Here is a 19,644-nt window from a genome sequence, read left to right as displayed (position 1 = left end):
TTTAATATCAATTAACGGTTGAGAGAGGAGAGGAGAGAAGAAGCTATGTTGTTATTGCTGAGAGAGCCTAAATTTCAAAAATTACCGAAATTTACCTCTTTCTTTCCACTGTTTATCGAAACGATACAATTTCGCACGATGTTTGAAGAGCACTTCGTCATCTTCTTCTCCGGTCTGTATATTATCCAGTTTCTTGACTTGAACGATAGCCTCGTAATGAGGATCGTAATCATCGGCGCCGGCATTTTCGTCATCTTGCGAAGCTCCAAACAATTGAGCACCTGCACCACTAAATGCGCCACCTGTACCGGAAAATCCACTTTCTGTGTTTGAGGCTAACGATGCAAATGATGAACCCGAAAATCCAGATCCGAAACCCGTTTTTGAGCCCGATCCAAAGGTGATTCCAAAATTGGGTTTAGAATCAGTCGACTCCTCTAGTTTGCTTTCGATCTTTGGTGTTACTGGCGTTTTATCTGAAGGGCTAGATTTTCGTTGGAAAGGTAGTCTTGGTAGATCATCAGCTTCGTATAAATAAAACGTAGTGGGAAGCTTGAAACGAGCTGCTTTCATTTGCTGATTGAATGCTGGAATACGTTCATATGTCATACTGATTTCATCATCGATTATTTCCTCAATGACTCCTTGTGGTTCACGTCGCTGGATGTTGAATCTGAGAAAAAGAAAGTAGAGAGGGGTAAAGGAATGTTTGGGGTTCGTCAGTGCGGAAAGATATGACTTATCTATTATACTATTACATCTATCCGCAGACACGTGTTTCATCCTTCCCAGGGCTTGTCAGTACGGCTCGGGTAAGCGAGCATAGACTGCTGTTGTCACCAGAGTGCTCAAAACACTAAGTGTTGAGCTTCGCATTATCGCTTGTGGTGAACGGAGAAGCAGAGCTTGCTCCTCAACAGAGTCTATTATATACTATTATCCAAAAGTTCATTAAATACATTTCAAAAATGCCATCAGTGCAAGATTTTATTTATTTCAATGTGCTAATCCGCCCATAAGTGGAGCTCTGGCATCTCGTGGTGAATTCGGCATTGTGAATTGGGTAACCAATGAATGTAAAAACTGAAAAATAATATTACCTGTCTTCAACTTGATTTCCCGTGGGAGCGTCCGACGATGATTTGAAACTCAATTCTGCTTCTTCAGGAGTACGACGGCCGCTGCTAGGTCGTGAACCAGGATATAAACCTGAAAGTACAAAGAGCAAAAAATCATATTTCATATTTCGTCACGAGCCATTCTCAGAGTATATACTTTTGTTATCAGTCAGATGGATTCAACAAGAAGAAAAACAAGTTTAAAGAGTTTAAAGATATGTCTATGAAATCTTTTGCGACTTGTCCAATAGCTTATATAGTTTTAAACCATTGGTCATTGTACGCGAGACAAACACTCTTGAAGACTGAGATACCTAGCAGCTGAATGGTCATACGTTAACAACAAAACTACCACCAACTCTCTCAAATTTGAAACCTCTTCAATTTAGATTCTTTTTGTGATTCGAACTAAAACATTAGTGCATTCAGCTAGAAAGTGGTGTGAAATGCCCTCTAAAAGTCGAATATTTCTATGATTCGTCTAAGTCTCGAGGGCCCTCGAAGAACGAATAAGAAAATGAAGATCGAATAAGAAAATGAAGATCGAATAATGGCACATGTAACCAAATTTAGTTTTTAAAACACTTGAGAAGAGAACTTAGCTCTAGTTTAGACCTAGTCGACTTTCTGCCTTGCCTATTCTAATTGTTTGAGTAGGCGAAAAATTGGCGCAAAGTGGGTGTTAAGAATCTTCGCTTGGAAAAGATTGAAAGAAGACTTTGCATTGACGTCGAAATAGGGCATTGACTTTAGACAGCCAACTTTCTTCCCACTTTAATTCACAATTGGAATACTGTAGGTAGGGCTGAAAGTGAATCGTCTAAACTAGAACTTACCTTTTTGATCGAAATCTTCATATCCTTCCGTGTCTTCATCATCATCTTCGTCGTCCTCGTCGTAACCGAAATCGTCGTTTGGATCGTAGTCATAATCTCCCATGTCATCGCCATAATATTCACCGTTCTCTCCGTAGTAATTACCTATGGAAATGGTAAAGAATTAGATGGATCTAAGTAGTATTCGACATTCTCGCCGTATTAATACCCTAAGGAAATAAAAAAATTAAACGTCATCGCCGTAATATTTACCGTTCTCCCGTAGTCATCTTCATGTAAAAAAATTCATCTTAAAAAAACCCGAATTTGTAAATGAGAAATATTAGATTCAGACAGACAGACAAACAGGCAGATAGACAGACAGACATAAAGAAAGCAATACAGAGCTGTTGATGAAGGCCAAAAACTACCTTTCCAAAAGAAAAAGTTTAACAACTTAACCCAACACTAGCAAATCAATCCAAAGAAAAAATATATACAACAAATCAATAGTAAAGATCATTGATGGAAATATGCTCGAATACTACCACTATCCAAGCCTATATTAAAAACTGCCACAGGCAGACAGACAGACAGACACTCACCATCGTAATCACCCTCTTCGTCTTCTTCAATTTCTTCATCTTCATCATATTCCCCTTCCTCCAATTCGTTGTTCGTTTTGAAGAACTCGTCCTCGTCAACCTTTATATGAAAAAGTATTCAAGAGAAAAATGAACGAGTCTTGTATTGTCAATTGGCTGTCTAAATGAAGCTAGATTACTTGTTACTAGATCTAAAATCTTTTCCAATGTTTTGTAGGTCTATGTATAAGAACGTGGGTTTTGTTTTACCTTTTCAAAAGCTTAAGACTAAAGATCAGTGTTACATACACACATCAATATTTCATGAATTTGTACTTTTTCCAACTACCATTGTGATAGTTAGTATAAAAATTCCATTAAAGCAAAGTATAATGCTACGTACCTCTCTAGGTTCGTCTGCTGTATGACCAATAGTGTCTAGACCTTGTTTGTTTCCGGAGAAGAAAGTAACACCAGCGGTGGCATTGGACCAAAACGAGGCTGGATCAACAGCTGTATCGACAATCCCTTTTTCGAACACCGGTAGCTTCTCCATGCCTTGACGAAGAAAATTAAAAACATAATTCAAAATTCAATTCAATAAATTTATAACATTTGCCCAGCGAAATTAACAATAACGCGGGAAAAGGTAAGAACACTAGAATAATCGAGACAGATCGAGAGCAATTTAAACGACTTTAGCGGAGGCTTTCTAGCTTCGAATCGAATTACAGGAAGATTAAATAAAGGTTTAAATTTAAGAGAATTAACTGTAGATAATTAGAGCCAATCAACATCATAATTACCTGGAATGACAGTTTTTGAAGGTGACACATTTTGTTGCTGTGGCGATTTATTCACAAGCGGCGCAATAGGTGGTGATTGCTTTTGCTGTTGTAGCAATGAGGTCATCATTGGAAATTCATTAGGAACGCTTGTGATAGGTTGTTGGGCGATCGGCGAGGGCGTTGATAAGACGGTCGTGGCGGGGACTGCGGGTGGAGGAGGCGTTTGAGCTTTGAAGCTGAAACCAGCAAAAGGTGAACTTGTGGTTGTTGTGGGCTGTGGAGCCGCAGTGACGCTACTTGGTTTTGACATATCGAAAGAGAAGTTTGCAAACGGGTTTGGTTTTGCTTCTTCCACTTTTTCAGGTTCTTCTGTTGCTTTGGTGGTGAAGGTAGGAGTGAACGATCCTTGAGGTTTGAGACTCATCAACGGTTGTGGTGGAGTGTTGTTTTGACCTGGTGATCCTTGAGGTTTGACGTTGCCGAATGGTGTTGGAGCACTGTTTTGTGGAGTTCCAAACGAGACTGGAGCAGTGTCAAACGTTGGTTGAGATCCACCAAATGAAGGCTGTGGTGGTGGGACTGTTTGAGCTGGTGGATGGCTCAAGGGTACAGTACCTTTACTGGAAGGTTGAGATGAAGAAATTCCAAACGAAGGAGCCTGGCTGACAGATTTTTCATCTTTTGGTTTTATAGGTGAAGGTTCGCTAGACAACAACTGCTGACATTGCTCGAAGGCTTCCTTGAATTTATCCGCAATCTCTTGCGTTTTGAACTTGATTGTGAATTTCTCAGGGCGTGGTTCTTCCTCAGTGGCGTCTAAGGGTGTAAACCATGACCAAGCATTTTGGGCGTCCGCCTTCTTGACGAGCTTCATATCAGGCGTGATCATATGATTACAGCACACCCTGAACACCTGATCTCTACGCATAGTGATGCGAGCTTTCTTTGTTTTGTCGTTGAACAGGAGTTTAACATCGCCAAGACCACGTTCTTTCCATTGAGATAGGTCTTCGTCAAAGCGATACAATTTTGCGCGGTGAACAAACTTCTGGGCTTCACCTTCTTCGCCTGAAATTTCATTGAAAAGAGAACCAAACAAGGGTTTAGTAAAACGTCTTGAACTTTAATATCTCGACCAAGCAGATTTGGTTAGAACATAGAAACATTGAAAAGCCATCTGATTATCCCTTTACATATCAATTGTATGATTTTCTAATAGCAAAGGAAAAGTGAAAGGTGGTATACCTGTTGTTATTTCATCGATCTTTGATTCAAGTTTAACGATAGGCTTGACGTAAATATCATCGGGTTCAATGCCAGGTGATTTGGGCGTTACAACTATCACTCGTTCCTCTTCCGCCTCCAATCCGCCATCTTGTGCTTTGGGCGTTGTGGGCGTAGCGCCCGTTTGTTGTTGTTCATCTTGGGGCGGAACAATAATATCACCAGTTGACGGGTCACGTAATGTTGGTGCTTCTCCTTCTCCACTTTCTTCACGAACCTGAAATGCAATGGAGAGTGTTTCTTTTAGCCTTATAATCTTTAGGTTATAAGGTCCAAAAACGGACGAGTTCTCATGGTCTAATGAGAAGCTCGAGACATGGGGTGTGCGATTCAGGCTTATAATTCAAAATTGAATCGTGTTTCTGCGTAGAAACGATTATTGTGCCAGCATACTATACTATACAGCAAAATTAATTCGCAGGGAACGTAGACAAAGGGTGCTAAAACTTTTCAGTGATGTAGTGGAAACCAACCAAAAAAAAAAAGAATGCAAAGATCACCCACCTGTTCGACGTGTTGTGCAAGACCAGCAAAATATCCTCGTTCGAAGGAGGGTTGCGGAGAGAAGGAATCCCACCAGAGATCAGAAGGTGTCTCCATACCACCTGTCATTACTGTAGGTGTCATCGGGTTCGAGCCATACATTCCTATGAAATATAATGGACACATAATGAGATACAATGTTTAGCTACAATGAAGTCGCTTATAGTCCGTCTTATACAGTGATATCGGTGTTATATGATAATATCATATTCATCCATTCCATTATTTTGTGCTTATTTTCTACTATTACTGAATTAGTCGTCTGGCATGTTTGACTATGTTTTAGCCGGAGCGTTGCAAAGTTCAGAAAATTAAGAAAAGACAAAGGTTTGAGCATTTTTCTCCGTCGAATACTGAAAAGATGATCTTTTCTGATGATATTCAAGTCTTCTAAAGCCTTTAGAGGAAAAACTACGGACAGAACTGTTGTATTCGATTATTTTAAAACACGTCCTCTGCCTTATGAAATAGCACAGAAAGTTACAAAGGAATATGACAAATTTTGAATTTTGAATAGTTAAGGTCATACCAGGGCGTGGCCATTGTTGCATTGGGTGTTGGGGCGGTTGAACGCCCGGTATCACGCTTCCGTTGGGCGGTGTTTGCATGGTGTTCGAAGATTGTCTCATGTGTTGTGGCATGGCTGTTGTGAGGAATTGAGAAATTAGGACCACCAGCCTTTATAAACTCTGGAATAAACTATCATCTGCTTTCTTCGATCGGAGATGCTTTTGAAAGTGATTCCCGCAAAGAAGTCATTGCAGTGTTAAAAATGAACGTCAAATAACGCTAGCTACCTCATCATGAGTATTGGCCGGGGTTGAGAAATTGCCGCCAAGGTCTATATAAAGTTCAGTGATAAGGACTAGCGAAGATAACTTTAAAGTTTGTATGATGATATAACTGAAACGTTGCCGTTAGTGTTACAAGAGGCTTCGCTTAGCCTTGACGGAATGTCTTAAGTTAGACTTTATTTTTAGGAAATTTCTCCCTAGAAAGTTTGTTTTGGGACGGAAATGCTTATTGGAAATTTCAATAGACGGTAAAGTTAGAATACTGAGTTTTAAAGCTTTCAAAACTTAATATTTGTTGAAATTTTATTATGCAACCTATCAGCAATTTCACGGGTTTTTCTTTCTCCTTTGCTGATGAAATGGGGCTGGTCGTTTTTATTGCAGCCAATTTGGAGCACTAGATTTAAATGTAGCACTTACCATTAGCTGGTTGTTGAGTCTGAGTCATAGGCGGGTGCGCCGCTGGCTGTGTAGCGGTTGTTTGGGTGGCTGAGTATTGTGGTGGTGGTGGTTGAGTGGTAGTTGGGTGAGAGAGTGGTGGAGGTTGTGGGGCTGCTTCTTGCGTTGAATTCGGTGGCATTTGTGGATCGGCTTGTTGTGGTGTTTGCTGAGGACCTATTAGCAAGAGAAAGAATCGCCCAAAAAATAAGTTTTTATAAAACTTTTTAAAGTTTTTAATTATGTTGGTAATGGCTTAAAGGGTTTCGAAGTGATTTGGTCAGGGTTAGTTGAGATTGACATAAAACACAGACAGTGAGGTCAAAAGTGATACCGGCCTTGTTCGATTGAAAAACACTAACCAGGGTGTTGTTGTGGCCCCATCATTGCTGGTGATCCGTACATTTGTTGTTGATAGTGAGGCGACATCATCTGGTTCATCTGCGGATGCATCTGATGTCCCATGGCGTGTTGCTGTTGTGCATTCATGTACTGTTGCATAAACTGTTGTTGTTGTTGTCTGTAAGCAGGGTGGTGGGGCGGTGCCATAAACGGTTGCGCCAAAGGTGGGCGTTGCCTTTGCATCTCAATCTGAGCTTCATACATTGCTAAGGCTTGTTTCAGACTACGATTTTCGTTTTCTTTAGCATCAAGCTGTTCCTGAAGGATTGACTTTTCTAGCATGGAAGACATGTCGTTGTTTTCCAAGACTGTTTCTTCGTCTTTGATGCTTTGTGGTTCAGAGATTTCTGTGTCCTCTGAGTTAGCCTGGAAACTGAGCGATTTTTGAGCTAACGGTTTAGGCATTGGTTTGGCAGGTTTTGACGGAGTTCTGGAGGCTAGTTCTTGCATCTGCTCAAAGATGGTTTGTTTAAACTCAGGGGTGTGTTCAGCATTGAGTAGACAGATTTGTAACTTTTCTTTGGCTTTGGTCATGTAGTAGAGATGGTCTTTTTCTCCTTCTACAGTTTGAGGGTCAGTGTCTGATGCCATTTTGATGTAAATCTAAACAAAAATGTTAGTACGGTCTAATTGTGTAAAAATTGTGCACAAAGGCGTACAAGCATGAGACTTTTCACAATTGTAGTTTAGGGGTCAAAAATGAATTTAAATCTCAGACCCAATGTCATGTTACATACCGTTGGAAAGCATTTTTCATGCTCGTTTAGAAAAACATTACAACCCATATCTGAAAATGAAGCCAAAAAAAGTTATTGAGGAAGGCTTTTTAAAAAATGCAGAAAAATGACGTAATTGCTGACGTCAGCAAAAATTCAAGTACCACCCAGAAAAGTTTACTTCTATCAAATTAAATAGAGGACCTTTCAATGTCTGAATGGATAGCTTTGGTTGAGAGTTAGACTTACTTGACATTGAATATCGTGTTTTTATGACCCTTCGAAAGCCTTAGGCTAGATGGGTTGTATCGGGCATGCCCATGATAAGCACTTCTATGTCAAAATTTCCCACCATAACCATACTCGAAAAGTTATTGTAAAATAAGTTTGCATCTGATCTAATTGATCGTATCTAGTATCCGAGAGGTGCATTATTGAATTTCACAAAAATAAACGTCTTTGGGTGGTCCTGGAGTTTTTGCTGACGTCAGCAATTACGTCATTTTTCTGCATTTTTCAAAAAGCCTTTCGCAATAACTTTTTTTGGCTTCATTTTCACATATGGGTTGTAATGTTTTTCTAAACGAGCATGAAAAATGCTTTCCAACGGTATGTAATATGACAGACTTTGGAGAAAAAAAATTCATTTTAGCCTGGGAACCTGTTCTGGTCTGTAAAATACAAAAACATTTAAATCCATTTTTGACCCCTAAACTACAATTGTGCAAAGTCTCATGCTTGTACGCCTTTGTGCACAATGTTAATGACTTTTGGCACATTTAGACTGCACTATGTGCAAGTTATCAATAGCTAAATGTTTTCCGAAAGGCGTGTCTCTTTCGAAGGAAATATTCAAAATATCAAAATGATTAAAATTTATTGAGAGAAGCGACTTAATTTTAATTGTTTGTATAAGATTCAAAGTCGTATTTTACTTCTAAATTCTAATTTTATTCGTTTTTTGAGAATATTTTATGTGGATAGTAGGACTATTGTCTAGGACTAGGACTTTTAGAACCGGCTCAGCTATTTATGAACTGAACGGAACATTCAAAAAAGCGGGAATTCGAGCCGTCAACCCTTGGTTTGCAATGCTGACGTCTTTGACCACGTGGCCATCGTTCCTTAGATATATAAAATATAATTGCTGTTCAACGAAGATATGAAAGGGAGAAAATTTATCGAGGTACCTGAGCTTGATTGTACAGAGCAGGTAACGTTTTGACTTCTTCATAATACTGCAATGCATCCTGGTATTTCCCATCAGTCATTGCAGCGTCACCGAGTTTGATGTAGTTCTTATTCAACAGGTTCGTTACTTCGTCAGTCTAAAAGAAAATTTAGTGTTCGCGAATTCAATTTAAAGGTCAATCGTCAAATCGACTAATTCTCGCTTGTAAAGACCCTCGATAAGTTCTATCAATTACTGCCTATCAACTGAAAATCGATTTACTCGAAAACTACAAAAAATTCGAGAGTCAGTTTTTTGTCAATTCTTCACTCTATTAGGAGCAAAATATTGTAAAATTGTAAATCTGACCATACGCCTTTTCTGAATTCCGTACGCTGGTCTGCTAGTCTTAACTTTCTCTCGCTCCTTAGCTTTACTTTAGAGGGTCGTGAAAGTCGACAGAGAGTCTTAAGTTAATACAATGCCTTGTGTTGATTTCGATACACTGATTTAATTCCAAGCTGATTTTGAACTACCGAAGTTCCGTCGATTTTCGAATGTCCCTTGTAACTAAGCGGAGACAAGGCAGAAATTCAGTTGTGTAGGTCATTCCTTAGAAAAAGTGTGCAGAAAAATAATGAAACGTTGACTCACCAAGAGCGGATCAGATAAAGGAGGTATCAAAGGGTTCTCGCATATTGGAATCGTCTTGTTCCTGAAGAAAAATAAGCGATATTTGAAAAATAATTAAAACGGTGTACTTATTTGTATTTGCTGGTTTGGCTGCGTCATCAATACACCCATCAACCCTTTGCTGCACGGTCGGCTTTTTAGGGAACTGGTAAAGAATTTACGAGGAACCTTCGTTCTCGTCGCACGACATTTTTTAGGATACAATCAAATCAAGCAAATTCCCACCAAAAATCTAGAGGCATTTTACTGTGTCTCTGCGGTAGAGTGCAAACTATTTTTTAGCATCCGAATAAAACTTAACTATATTAACGTTATTTCATCACTTCAATGTAAGGGTATCTTACATTTTAAAAGAGCGCTTTTACACTGTGTTTTCGATAACGTCATCAGGAAAAATTTCCCGTGTATTTTCGTTACCAGTCTCCTCAAAAGCGTTAAAGGTTGATTGGTGTATTTGAAGACTGATGGTGGTGGTGGTTCATCTGTGACGATGAACATGTCCCTTGCATCCGAGCGCGTTCTTATAGAACGCATTTTTTGTAAAAACAAGAGGATTTTATCACTTTGTCCTCAAGCGTCTCTGTCGGCCAACCGATTTTCGTTCGTTTGTTTGTGTCGAATTCAAAATTTTATAAATTGTTAATCCAGAACGTGACAATTTTACGATGCAGAGAAAAGGCTATCGTAATTGTTGTTAGCATCATCCAGTAGCTTTTAAGAACTTTATCTAGAAACTTTGAAGGTGGAACTCTCTAGCAGATTTCGATAAGTGGCATCCACATCATAAAATACTTAGATAATGGAACGAAAAGTTATAATTACCTTTTAAAGATGTCTAGAATTCGGATGGCTTCCTTCATGTAAAATACTGCGCGATCTTGTAAACTCTATGATAAAATCACGTCAAGAATATCACATGATTTCTCGTAGAAGTTGAAATTTTGGCATACATTGGAAGGTTGGTTCGCAAGGATTACTTACTTCTCATTATAAAGACTTTAAGATCTCAATGGAATATCTTGTTACTCAAAAATAGGGGGCGGGACAGGGCACTTTTTTCACATCAACGAGTTCTTGCTAACATCGCGAAATTATCAATATAGAAGAAGGACTCCCTAGAAGGGTTTTTGAGAAATTTGGGAAATTCATGGGGAGTCCATTTCAGGATCAAATTTTGGTAAAAAAAGTTGCCCGAAGTGTGGTCTTGAACATCCCCACATAAGAAAAATAGAAAAAACGATCGGAAACAAACCTGCCAATGGTCTTGATAATCATATTCCTTTTCTTTCAATCGCTGTAATTGTTCAGCCTGAGACAAATCAAGAAAGTCATTGACAATTACCTTGGCAAGACTGTACTAAAATGAATACCTGATCTTCATATTTCAGTGCCGTAGCAACTGGGGGGGGGGCAAGGGGTTCAAAAATGGTTATTTTGCAAAATGCAAACTTTTTCTTTTTTAATTTGTCATAATTGTCTTTATGTGCATGTTTTGAGTGTATTTTTCAGCAGTCTAGAGCTCAAATTTTCAAAATTTTCCGCTCGCGATGTCACTAAACTTCAGCCCCCCCCCCAATATGAAAATGCTTCCTACGGCACTGTATGTCTTGAGAAAAGCTGGTAAAAAAATAAGAAAAAGTGATTTTCACATTTTTACCTTTTCCCAGAATGCTTGAGCCATGTAAATTAAGATGCGCGGGTCAATCCCATGATCTTTGATACACCTCAGAGTTTCTAATCCCTTCTGTAAAACAACTTTCAATCTTGCAGGGCTCAAAGTGCTGAAATAAAATGAAACATTATTTTACTTCAAATTCGAAATAAAGTTCAAATCAATTATTTTAATACGATTTCAATAATTTGACCAAGGATTCGAGTCTCCTAAAATTTTCAATTATATCAGTGATTTTGTGATGCTCTCAACAAAAACCCGCAATTAGCATATTGGAAAGTTCATCTTTACTTGGATCAATTATGGCTATTCCATTGCGAGAGATTCTTCTTACATCATTGGGAGCATTCTTTAATTCTTTTATGAAGCGATGGCCAAGTGGTCAAAGGCGTCAGCGTCTCAAACCAGGGATTCGCGGTTCGAATCCCCGCTCTTTCCAATATTCCGTTCAGTTCATAGATAGCTGAGCCGGCTGGCCGTGGACCCCGTGAAAACAATCGAAAGACTGTCTAAAAGACCTAGATTACTGGGCTATCCACGTAAAATATTGACTCTATCTATCTATCTATAACAAGTGCAACTAAAGTTAAATAGTGATTACATACCCAATCTTTCCTGTGTACAGACTGTAAGCAGCTTGCCACCAATCTTGTTGACTTTTGGTGACCAGGCTAGTGCAAATGACCGTTGGTAATAGCTTGAGTTCGTCTTCGTGTTTGATACATTCAAGATGGATGCTCTTACTGCTTCGAATGATACCGTAAATAAATGCCTGAATGGGAAACAGAAGAACTGATACTGATGGACAGAAGACAGAAGGACTTAGGAATGAGAGTTAGTAATAAAGGTTAGGGGCTTATATCACAGAAACTTAAATAAAAGACTATGGATGGTGAAGTAGTCTATAATCACCAATTTCGGCAGTGAAAAAAGCTGTAAATTCATCGTCCTCATCATGTTGCAAATTGCTTTATTTTTTCAAATTTTTCAAGAATCACTATAATGCCCAACAGTCGTGAATTATCACCGTAGACGAACAATGATTTGATATGGATAATATTGCCATGTATTTCTTTACCTCGACATCTCTCAAACACATTGCTGTGTGATGGCAATTCTTCATGTTCTTTGCATCCAAGGCAATCCCTTCAAACAAACGCCCAACGATGACGCCCACTAAAAAGAAAGAATGTATAACGTTTGATTTTTTCACGGTGCAGTTCCGTACTCTCATTGTAATAAACATGGGAGGGAATATCGAAAATTATCTGGTGGGGAAAGAGCGTTGTTACGAAAAGAAGTGAACCAGGTGTACTGGTCAATTTTGGGACTATTGGTTTGTTGCATTTCTTGTTCTATTTTGTTTCGAGTTAAAACGGAGAACTTTTCCCTAGAGTTGTTGTAGTTTTTAATCTCGAGTCAACTGGTTAATTATAGCACAAAATTACAAAAACAAAAGAATGGGAGATTGTAAATGTGTTTTGTGTACCTCCAGGTCTCATAGGTTCATTGAGTTGATTCCAGTTCAAACCTATCCATGTGATGTAATGAAGATCTTGCGCTTTATCAGCTACCGAAACTGTAACAAAGAAAAAAGAGTTTGTTTTCTACAGTAAACTCTCTCTAATTAGGGGGGGGGGTGAATGAAAAAGTACGTACTTATCAGGGGGTACAGTCATTTGCGTACGCTTGCGTACAGGGGGTAGGGAGTACTCGATTTTCGACATTTTAGTGCGTACGTACTATATAGACGGCCCCCAAACAAACGATCGAAAATCGGTTGGCCGAAAACTTTTTGTAATTAGAACTAAAACCCTGTCCTTTCAGCTAGGAAAGGGGCGGTGTTAACATTCAGAGAAGTTCGAAAAGATGAAGTGGGTGTATGAGTTAAAAGCCCCACAAGGGCTAGAGTTGAAAATCTTGGATGGGAGAAGAAGCCACTTGCCTATCTAAAACGCGTGTCCCACGTGGTTTGCGTACAAATGCCTGCTTGAAAATATAATATATCGCCAGATTTCGAAAGATACGCCGCGAGAAAACAATAGATTAAATCCGTCCTTCTCAAGGCGGTGTATATCTTAAGGATCTACTTTTTTATGCTTGAGAAAGGTTGGTGATTCCACTATAATCACACTTTGGGCTGAGCAAAGATAGATTATCAGAAGCTAGACATAAAAAGTTGCACAAACTGAAGTAAGCTTTGATCAACTGTCACCGTTGATCAAACTATTGACTGATTATATTTACGTTTAGAAAACAATAAATTTCTTAGCTGATCAAATAGAAGAATCTATGATTGCGTCAAGACGATTGATTTTCCAGGGGTTTGGCGCTAAGTGTGACTGGGTACTAGGTTGGTTAATAGAAGTATTTAAAACACCGATATTCACGGCGATCTCGCGCATTACAAGATTAGCTTAATTAATTAATGGAAGTTTAATTACACTGATAATTTTCAATAGTCGAACGTGCGCAACGCACTGGGCTCAACTTCAGTGCCTTCAAACTAATCATAGGCCCAATTGTAGAACCCCAGATATTCACCCAAGGAACAAGTGTGCAAAATTTCAGCCAAATCGAACAATTTTTGAAGCCTCCAGGCTGCCCCAAAGTTTTAGCCTCGTTTTGGCGAAAACTCGTCCCCAGGCCCCAAAAATTAAAAATTTTTGAAAAATAAAAGAAATACGTCCTCAGATAATCACCTAAGGAACAAGTGTGCAAAGTTTCAGCCAAATCGAACAATTTTTGAAGTCTCCAGGCTGCCCCAAAGTTTTAGCCTCGTTTTGGAGAAAAACTCGTCCCCAGGCCCCAAAAATCAAACTTTTTGAAAAATGAAAAAAACACCCCCAGATATTCACCCAAGGAACAAGTGTGCCAATTTTTGTTTCTTAAAATTTTAACAGAAATTTTCAAAAATATCAACAAGAGCTCATAAAACCAGAAAAAGTTTTATCAATGTTGACAAAACAGACAAAATAACACAATTTTAGTCGCACCGTATAGGATTCGAACTCTCTAAAATCATTACCCTATAAATGCCGTTTCATAGATATATCCCACTCGGCCGCGCAGGTGATGTATGGTGGTAGTGAACAATAATTATGATGAGACCTTTCTTTTGCCATGACTTGTATAATTTTACCCTGTCAAGGTATTGACTTCTTTAAGAAATGATTTTAGATTATTTCCAACATGCAAGAGCCGATTGCACTAAATATATATAACACTCGAAAACTGTCGTGTTATATTTTTTTGTAATTAAATCTTGCATCAGCAGTTTCGAAACAAAGCTTGCTATATTTTTATGTTAAATTATTTTTATAAAGAGAAACGCTTCCTAGGATTAAAGGAAAAAAGAGTGAACGGAGAAAACACTTGGTATCAAAACATACTATTTGAAATATTTTTTTTGATGAATTGTGTGTGTTTATAAAAAATAAACGATCTGATTTTTCTTAGCTCTTTGTTACCTATCCCTTGACCAAAAACGTATGTGTGTGGCCTTATAAATGAACCTCTCACTCTTGTTTTCAGCCTCCCGCCTCCCACTTTCGTTTTCAGCCTCCCGCCTCCCACTTTCGATTTTAGCCTCCCGCCTTCCACTTTCGTTTTCAGCCTCCCGCCTCCCACTTTCAATTTCAGCCTCCCGTCTCCCGCTTTCGTTTTCAGCCTCCCGCCTCCCGCCTCCCACTTTCGATTTCAGCCTCCCGACTCCCGGCTCCCGGTTCAGCCTCCCGCCTCCCGACTCCCAGTTTTCCTGTATGCCAAAAGAAACTTGTTTTGTTTTGAAAAGAATTCGAATGTCATTAACCCTTTAAGTGCCGATGTCGTATATATACGACATGGGCTATATAGGAGGGCGAAGCCCTCCTGTAATGCCCAGTTTGAGTTAGAAATCGTTATTTTTGGTCGAACTCGTAGGAATTAGATTGTCCTTTATGGTCAAGCAAAAAAAATTTCAAAAATGAGTCTTTCCAGCGAGATTTTAAGCAAAAAAGTCAAAAAAATGCAAAAAATTGACAAAAATTCACTTTTTTGAGATTCTGACCGTTTTTTGACTATTTTTGGTCAACGAGTGATCCAAGAACCTCCAAATTTGGCCCTGTTTTACTTTATTCTGTCTTCTAGTGAATTGATTTGAAGTTTTACCACTGGGCACCTTCCATCAGTTCAGTCAGGTCCGCGCAGCGGGCCTGACTGCTTTAATTCCCCTAACGTACCCCCCCCCCCTTGGCCGCCGCCCACCACGCCCTTCCTCAATTGGGCGGCGCCGAAGGCGCCCAAAAGAAAGAGGAGACTCTAAGCTATCCAACGAGCTATATACGAGCTTCTAATTCTTTCTAGATCAGGAGATATAAGCCCTTAAAGTTTGAACTAGCGATTTTTAAAAAAAAACTTAGAAAAAAAGACCCTGGCACTCAAAGGGTTAATAAACACGGATCGTTAAATTCGAAAACATTTCAAACAAAAGAAAAGAGAAAAATCGGGGTAAGGCAAAGCTAGGCAGAAACTAAAATTACTAAATGTAGATGGGCCTTAAATTTCAAAACAAAGGCTGACTAAAGTCTAAACCAGGCTTTATCCGATCTGTCAATCAAAACAAACTTATCGAGAACAAAACATTGCTTGCGAAATCGAAAGTGACACACAGACAGAAAACAGAAAACAGAAAACAAAATGACATACGCGTTATACTAATAATATATAGATTAGAAAGGAATGCTGACTCATTTGAAAAAGTTTCTAAATTTTACAGAACGTTTTCACAGCTATTAGAAAAGAGAAAATAATATGTAATAAGAGCACTTTGAACTTCCGAAGCGAGATCGCAGTGATTTTGAAAAGGAGTTTAAAATTTGAATAGAGCAACAAAACGATAAAATGGCGATCTGTAGTTTATTCTTAGCGGGTTTGTTGATATCTTTCATCTACGGCGATGCGACAATAAAGGAAACGGAAACACTTGGATATAATTTAAAGGACAGCTCTTCAAGTGTAAGTTTTAACTACCTCATATCATAAACATTAATCAAAATAAAATGTGATGTAGTAGCTATCAGGAATTTGAGACCTACCTTATTACACGCAAAATAAGTAGACATGTAATTAACACGAATCAAAAAAAAAATTTGTGTATTATTTTCAAGACCGTTAATTATTATGTGTCTACTTATTTTCGTGTAATTAAGGTACTTTATCTCATTCAATAGTCATAATCTTCGCGAGTAAAACATTCAGGAATATTAATGTTTATTTATGTCTAGAATTCAAGATGTTCTGTGTGTCGCCACGGACGTGATGGTTTGAATGGGCGTGATGGCATGAACGGGCGTGATGGTGTGAATGGAATTGACGGGTGCGATGGAATGCCCGGTAAACAAGGAGTGCAAGGTAATAATATTTTCTGTGAGCTAATCCCGAGACAAGCGATAAGGTCAAAGGTTCAAGCGTGAGTTTGTAAGTTTGAATTTTTCTGAAAATGTTTCCTGATGTCAACAGAAAACGACCAAAATGTATTTTTTTTGCCCCATTTTCTTCATCTCATTTTTGGGCTAAAACTGATGGAAGCATTAAATATTTGATTTTCAGACTTGGAAAAAAATCGATAGACCCTTAAAACTACCGAGAAAGGGAGATTTTTTCTGTCAACTCTATGCTTTATTAGGAGCGTAATATCTAAAATTTGCCCAGATTTAAGAGGTACCCTACAAAATAACACAACACAATTCAACCTCGGCCGCTGCGGTCTATTACCGAGTTTATGTATTTGCACTTTTGAGGACGGTAGAGTGACTGAAGCGATTTGGAAAAACCCGCAATTCCGCCCCGCAAAATCGAGGACGGTAAAAGTGCTGATTTACCGTCCTCCTCAGCTGGTCAGGATCTACTCAAATTAGAACCTTACCGTCTCCGTCGCTGAAAAACACACATACATAAACTCGCTATTGCTTTCTATTCAGGGAACGATTGATTTCTGACTCGTTTAGGTGTCAAAGCCAACTTTTTTGCCCTCCATTAATTCTAATTTTTAGGTAAGACAGGAAGTCGACAGGAAATTAAATAAAATCTTTGCTTAAGAAAGTTTCTAATAAACTTTAGCATTGATGCAAAATAAAAAAAAATGTACTTTTTGCCGACCTTAATTCAAAAATAGAATAGACAAGGCAGAAAGTCGGCTGTCTAAACTAGAGCTTAAGCTTAGAGTAAAGTATAAACGTATTTTTTATTAAGGACCGCCGGGTAAAGACGGTTTGCAAGGATCAACCGGAAAGGATGGAAAAGATCTCTTGGCATCTCAGTGGAAAGATTGCGTATGGAATCAGATCAATGATAACAAAGATAAAGGTCTTGTCAGGGTACAAATTTTGTTTACTATTGAAAGAGCATCGCCCTTATCTCACTACAGCCTAAACTTAATGGGTATTCGTGCCGGGGAGTGAAAATACAAAACAAAATGTGTACAAAACGTCTTTAAGTTTTACAACTATGAGTCTCCAGGCTAACCAAAAGTTTTGAATGTATAACAGAAGGTACACATTTTTTAGCTTAAATAAAGTTTTATACCCGATTGAAGCTATTTATTGCTCCACATTATAGCCAATTTCATTGATACAGCACTGCACGCTTTTAGAAAAAATAAAGAAACGTGAATATTTTGTTTTGTATTTCTTTTTTTTAAAGGAATGCAGTTTTAAGAAGAAATATGCCACAACGTATCTCCGAATCTCAGTTTCGTCTAACGGCAGAGTGTACGGGTGTTCGGGATGTTGTAAACGTTGGTTCGTAACCATTGACAACAAAGAATGTGCACCGGCCCCAATCGATTTTTCACATTATCGAGCTGACGCAAAAACTGACGATGATGTTGGACAATTTCTCTTAAAAGGCAACTGTCGTATTCCGAAAACCGGTTCTGTGAAAATCGGATTCCATATCGGAAATTGCCACGGAATAGGAGATGCAGATGGTTACACGGGATATAAGCAAGTTACAAGAATAATGATCGAAGAAATCGCACCTCCTCAAGCCTAAATCAAATCATAATTTTTATTATAATCTTAACTTTAGAAAACTGAAATCAATTGATAAAATTGGAACATATTTTTCATGACCAGCATCATAACACAATAATATTTTGCCACGTTTCTCTTGAAATCGGAACGCCTAAAGTCACATTGCATTCGCTTTTTCTCATTTTCTCATCTCTTATCCTCAATTTTAATATCTTAACTGGCTATCTAAGTTTCGCCTCTTCCAACTATAGTTTCTTAAGGATTACATTGTCAATCATTATTTTGACTAATCAAACCACTGCCCAGGTGATCTTTTAAAAAGAAAGACCTTCGAGGTTTGGGAACCAGCGCGTTAGCCGTTGAACTATCGTCGCAAAAAAATCGAATTAATACACAATCCATCCTGAACCGACAATTCTTTATTGCGGTCGAAATGAGCGAAGGTGAGAAAAAGTGCACTCTAAGGGTATAAAATTTGTAAAATCTGACCAAATTTTGCCTTAAAAGGATCAGAAAATTTCAAAAAAGGGTCAAGAAGAAAATCAAACTTTTAAAATTATATCTAGAAATTATATTTTAATGATCTTAAAAAGTATACAATATCTGTTGAAGATTGATGGTATATTTGTTGATCGACGATGTTTGTGTCGTGTGTGTCGGGTGCCATGTATGTCTTGCCGCGCGAATTGTGCCGTAAAAAGGATGTTGTGAGATATTGTAGACGCAATCTGGATTCAGTTGGAAGGAATGACTAACTGTTGCGATTTCCATGTGTTGTCCAGGAAGCCACATAGAATATGATGATATTGAAAGATGTTGAAATATCTCATATTTTGTCATTCCTTCATCGTGTGCGACACTTTTTGTGACGACTTAAAGTCGTCGGCATTTTTCGACACTGTCGCCGTCATTGTCAGCTGCAGGTCTTTTACGAGCAGCCCGGATCATATCATCATCAACACCGTCAGGGTGGCATTTTTCCATGTTGTTGGTGTACGGTGACAAGAAATAACCTGTCGACAAGGGAGCAGTGATTGAAGGGATGTCGGCGACACGTTGCCGTTTATTTGACGGGTCATCGACGTCTTGGTCGTTGGTGTCGTCGACACGTTTTCGCTTGCCGTTTTCGATACTGACTTCATCATCATTAGCATCGTTATCGTCATCTTCAACGTGACTTTCGCCTTCGTCGTCATCTTTGTCACTTTCAACGTCATTTTCGAACTCTTCATCTGAGCGCATTATTCTTTTACGCCGACGTTCATATTCATTGAACTGTAAACTGTAGTAGGAGAGCAGTTCCGTAGAAATCGTATCTTGGAGAGTACATCCGAGAGGAGGGCGTAAATCGAGGAATACTGGAACTCTTTTGGTGTTGTTTTCCATTGGTCCTTTGTATCGTCGACGTTCCTCAGCTGCTTCAGCCGTTTCAATGTTGTTATCGGGTGACGGGAGCGATTCAATGATTCTATATGGCTGGTTAGCAGACGGGCCTACTAGTTGAGCGTTGGAGAGTCCTTCTGCTTGGACGTGTGCGAGCCATTCTGGTTGATGTAATCGCTCTTGGAGTTGACAAATGAGCAGAATTGCTTGTTCAAATTCGTCCCCGACAT

The 19,644-nt window shown here is 38.8% G+C and overlaps 2 protein-coding genes across 2 annotated transcripts in view; one reads left to right on the top strand and one right to left on the bottom strand.

Moving 5' to 3' along the window:
* Positions 1–19,644, bottom strand: part of LOC136807385 (E3 SUMO-protein ligase RanBP2-like) — a 34,676-nt gene that overhangs the window by 6,891 nt on the left and 8,141 nt on the right. The window contains exons 16-34 of the mRNA XM_067063964.1: positions 12,508–12,597; positions 12,097–12,194; positions 11,624–11,790; positions 11,004–11,127; positions 10,599–10,655; positions 10,169–10,233; positions 9,308–9,368; positions 8,673–8,810; positions 6,727–7,369; positions 6,347–6,541; positions 5,662–5,775; positions 5,094–5,236; positions 4,551–4,806; positions 3,324–4,373; positions 2,921–3,075; positions 2,539–2,638; positions 1,955–2,098; positions 1,101–1,209; positions 96–673 (exon numbers count right to left, since the gene is read on the bottom strand). Coding sequence (XP_066920065.1) covers positions 96–673; positions 1,101–1,209; positions 1,955–2,098; positions 2,539–2,638; positions 2,921–3,075; positions 3,324–4,373; positions 4,551–4,806; positions 5,094–5,236; positions 5,662–5,775; positions 6,347–6,541; positions 6,727–7,369; positions 8,673–8,810; positions 9,308–9,368; positions 10,169–10,233; positions 10,599–10,655; positions 11,004–11,127; positions 11,624–11,790; positions 12,097–12,194; positions 12,508–12,597 — 4,287 coding nt within the window. The remainder of the gene's footprint in view (positions 1–95; positions 674–1,100; positions 1,210–1,954; positions 2,099–2,538; positions 2,639–2,920; positions 3,076–3,323; positions 4,374–4,550; positions 4,807–5,093; positions 5,237–5,661; positions 5,776–6,346; positions 6,542–6,726; positions 7,370–8,672; positions 8,811–9,307; positions 9,369–10,168; positions 10,234–10,598; positions 10,656–11,003; positions 11,128–11,623; positions 11,791–12,096; positions 12,195–12,507; positions 12,598–19,644) is intronic.
* Positions 15,816–18,119, top strand: LOC136807386 (collagen triple helix repeat-containing protein 1-like). The gene is made up of 4 exons (XM_067063965.1): positions 15,816–16,013; positions 16,283–16,409; positions 17,250–17,374; positions 17,700–18,119. Exons 1-4 carry the CDS (start codon positions 15,900–15,902, stop codon positions 18,048–18,050), a joined length of 717 nt encoding a protein of 238 aa, XP_066920066.1. The 5' UTR covers positions 15,816–15,899; the 3' UTR covers positions 18,051–18,119.

Source organism: Clytia hemisphaerica, unplaced genomic scaffold (genome assembly GCF_902728285.1).
Source record: "Clytia hemisphaerica strain Z4C2 unplaced genomic scaffold, Clytia hemisphaerica genome assembly, whole genome shotgun sequence".
Classification (NCBI taxonomy): Eukaryota; Metazoa; Cnidaria; class Hydrozoa; order Leptothecata; family Clytiidae; genus Clytia; species Clytia hemisphaerica.
This window is presented reverse-complemented; position numbering and strand designations above follow the sequence as displayed.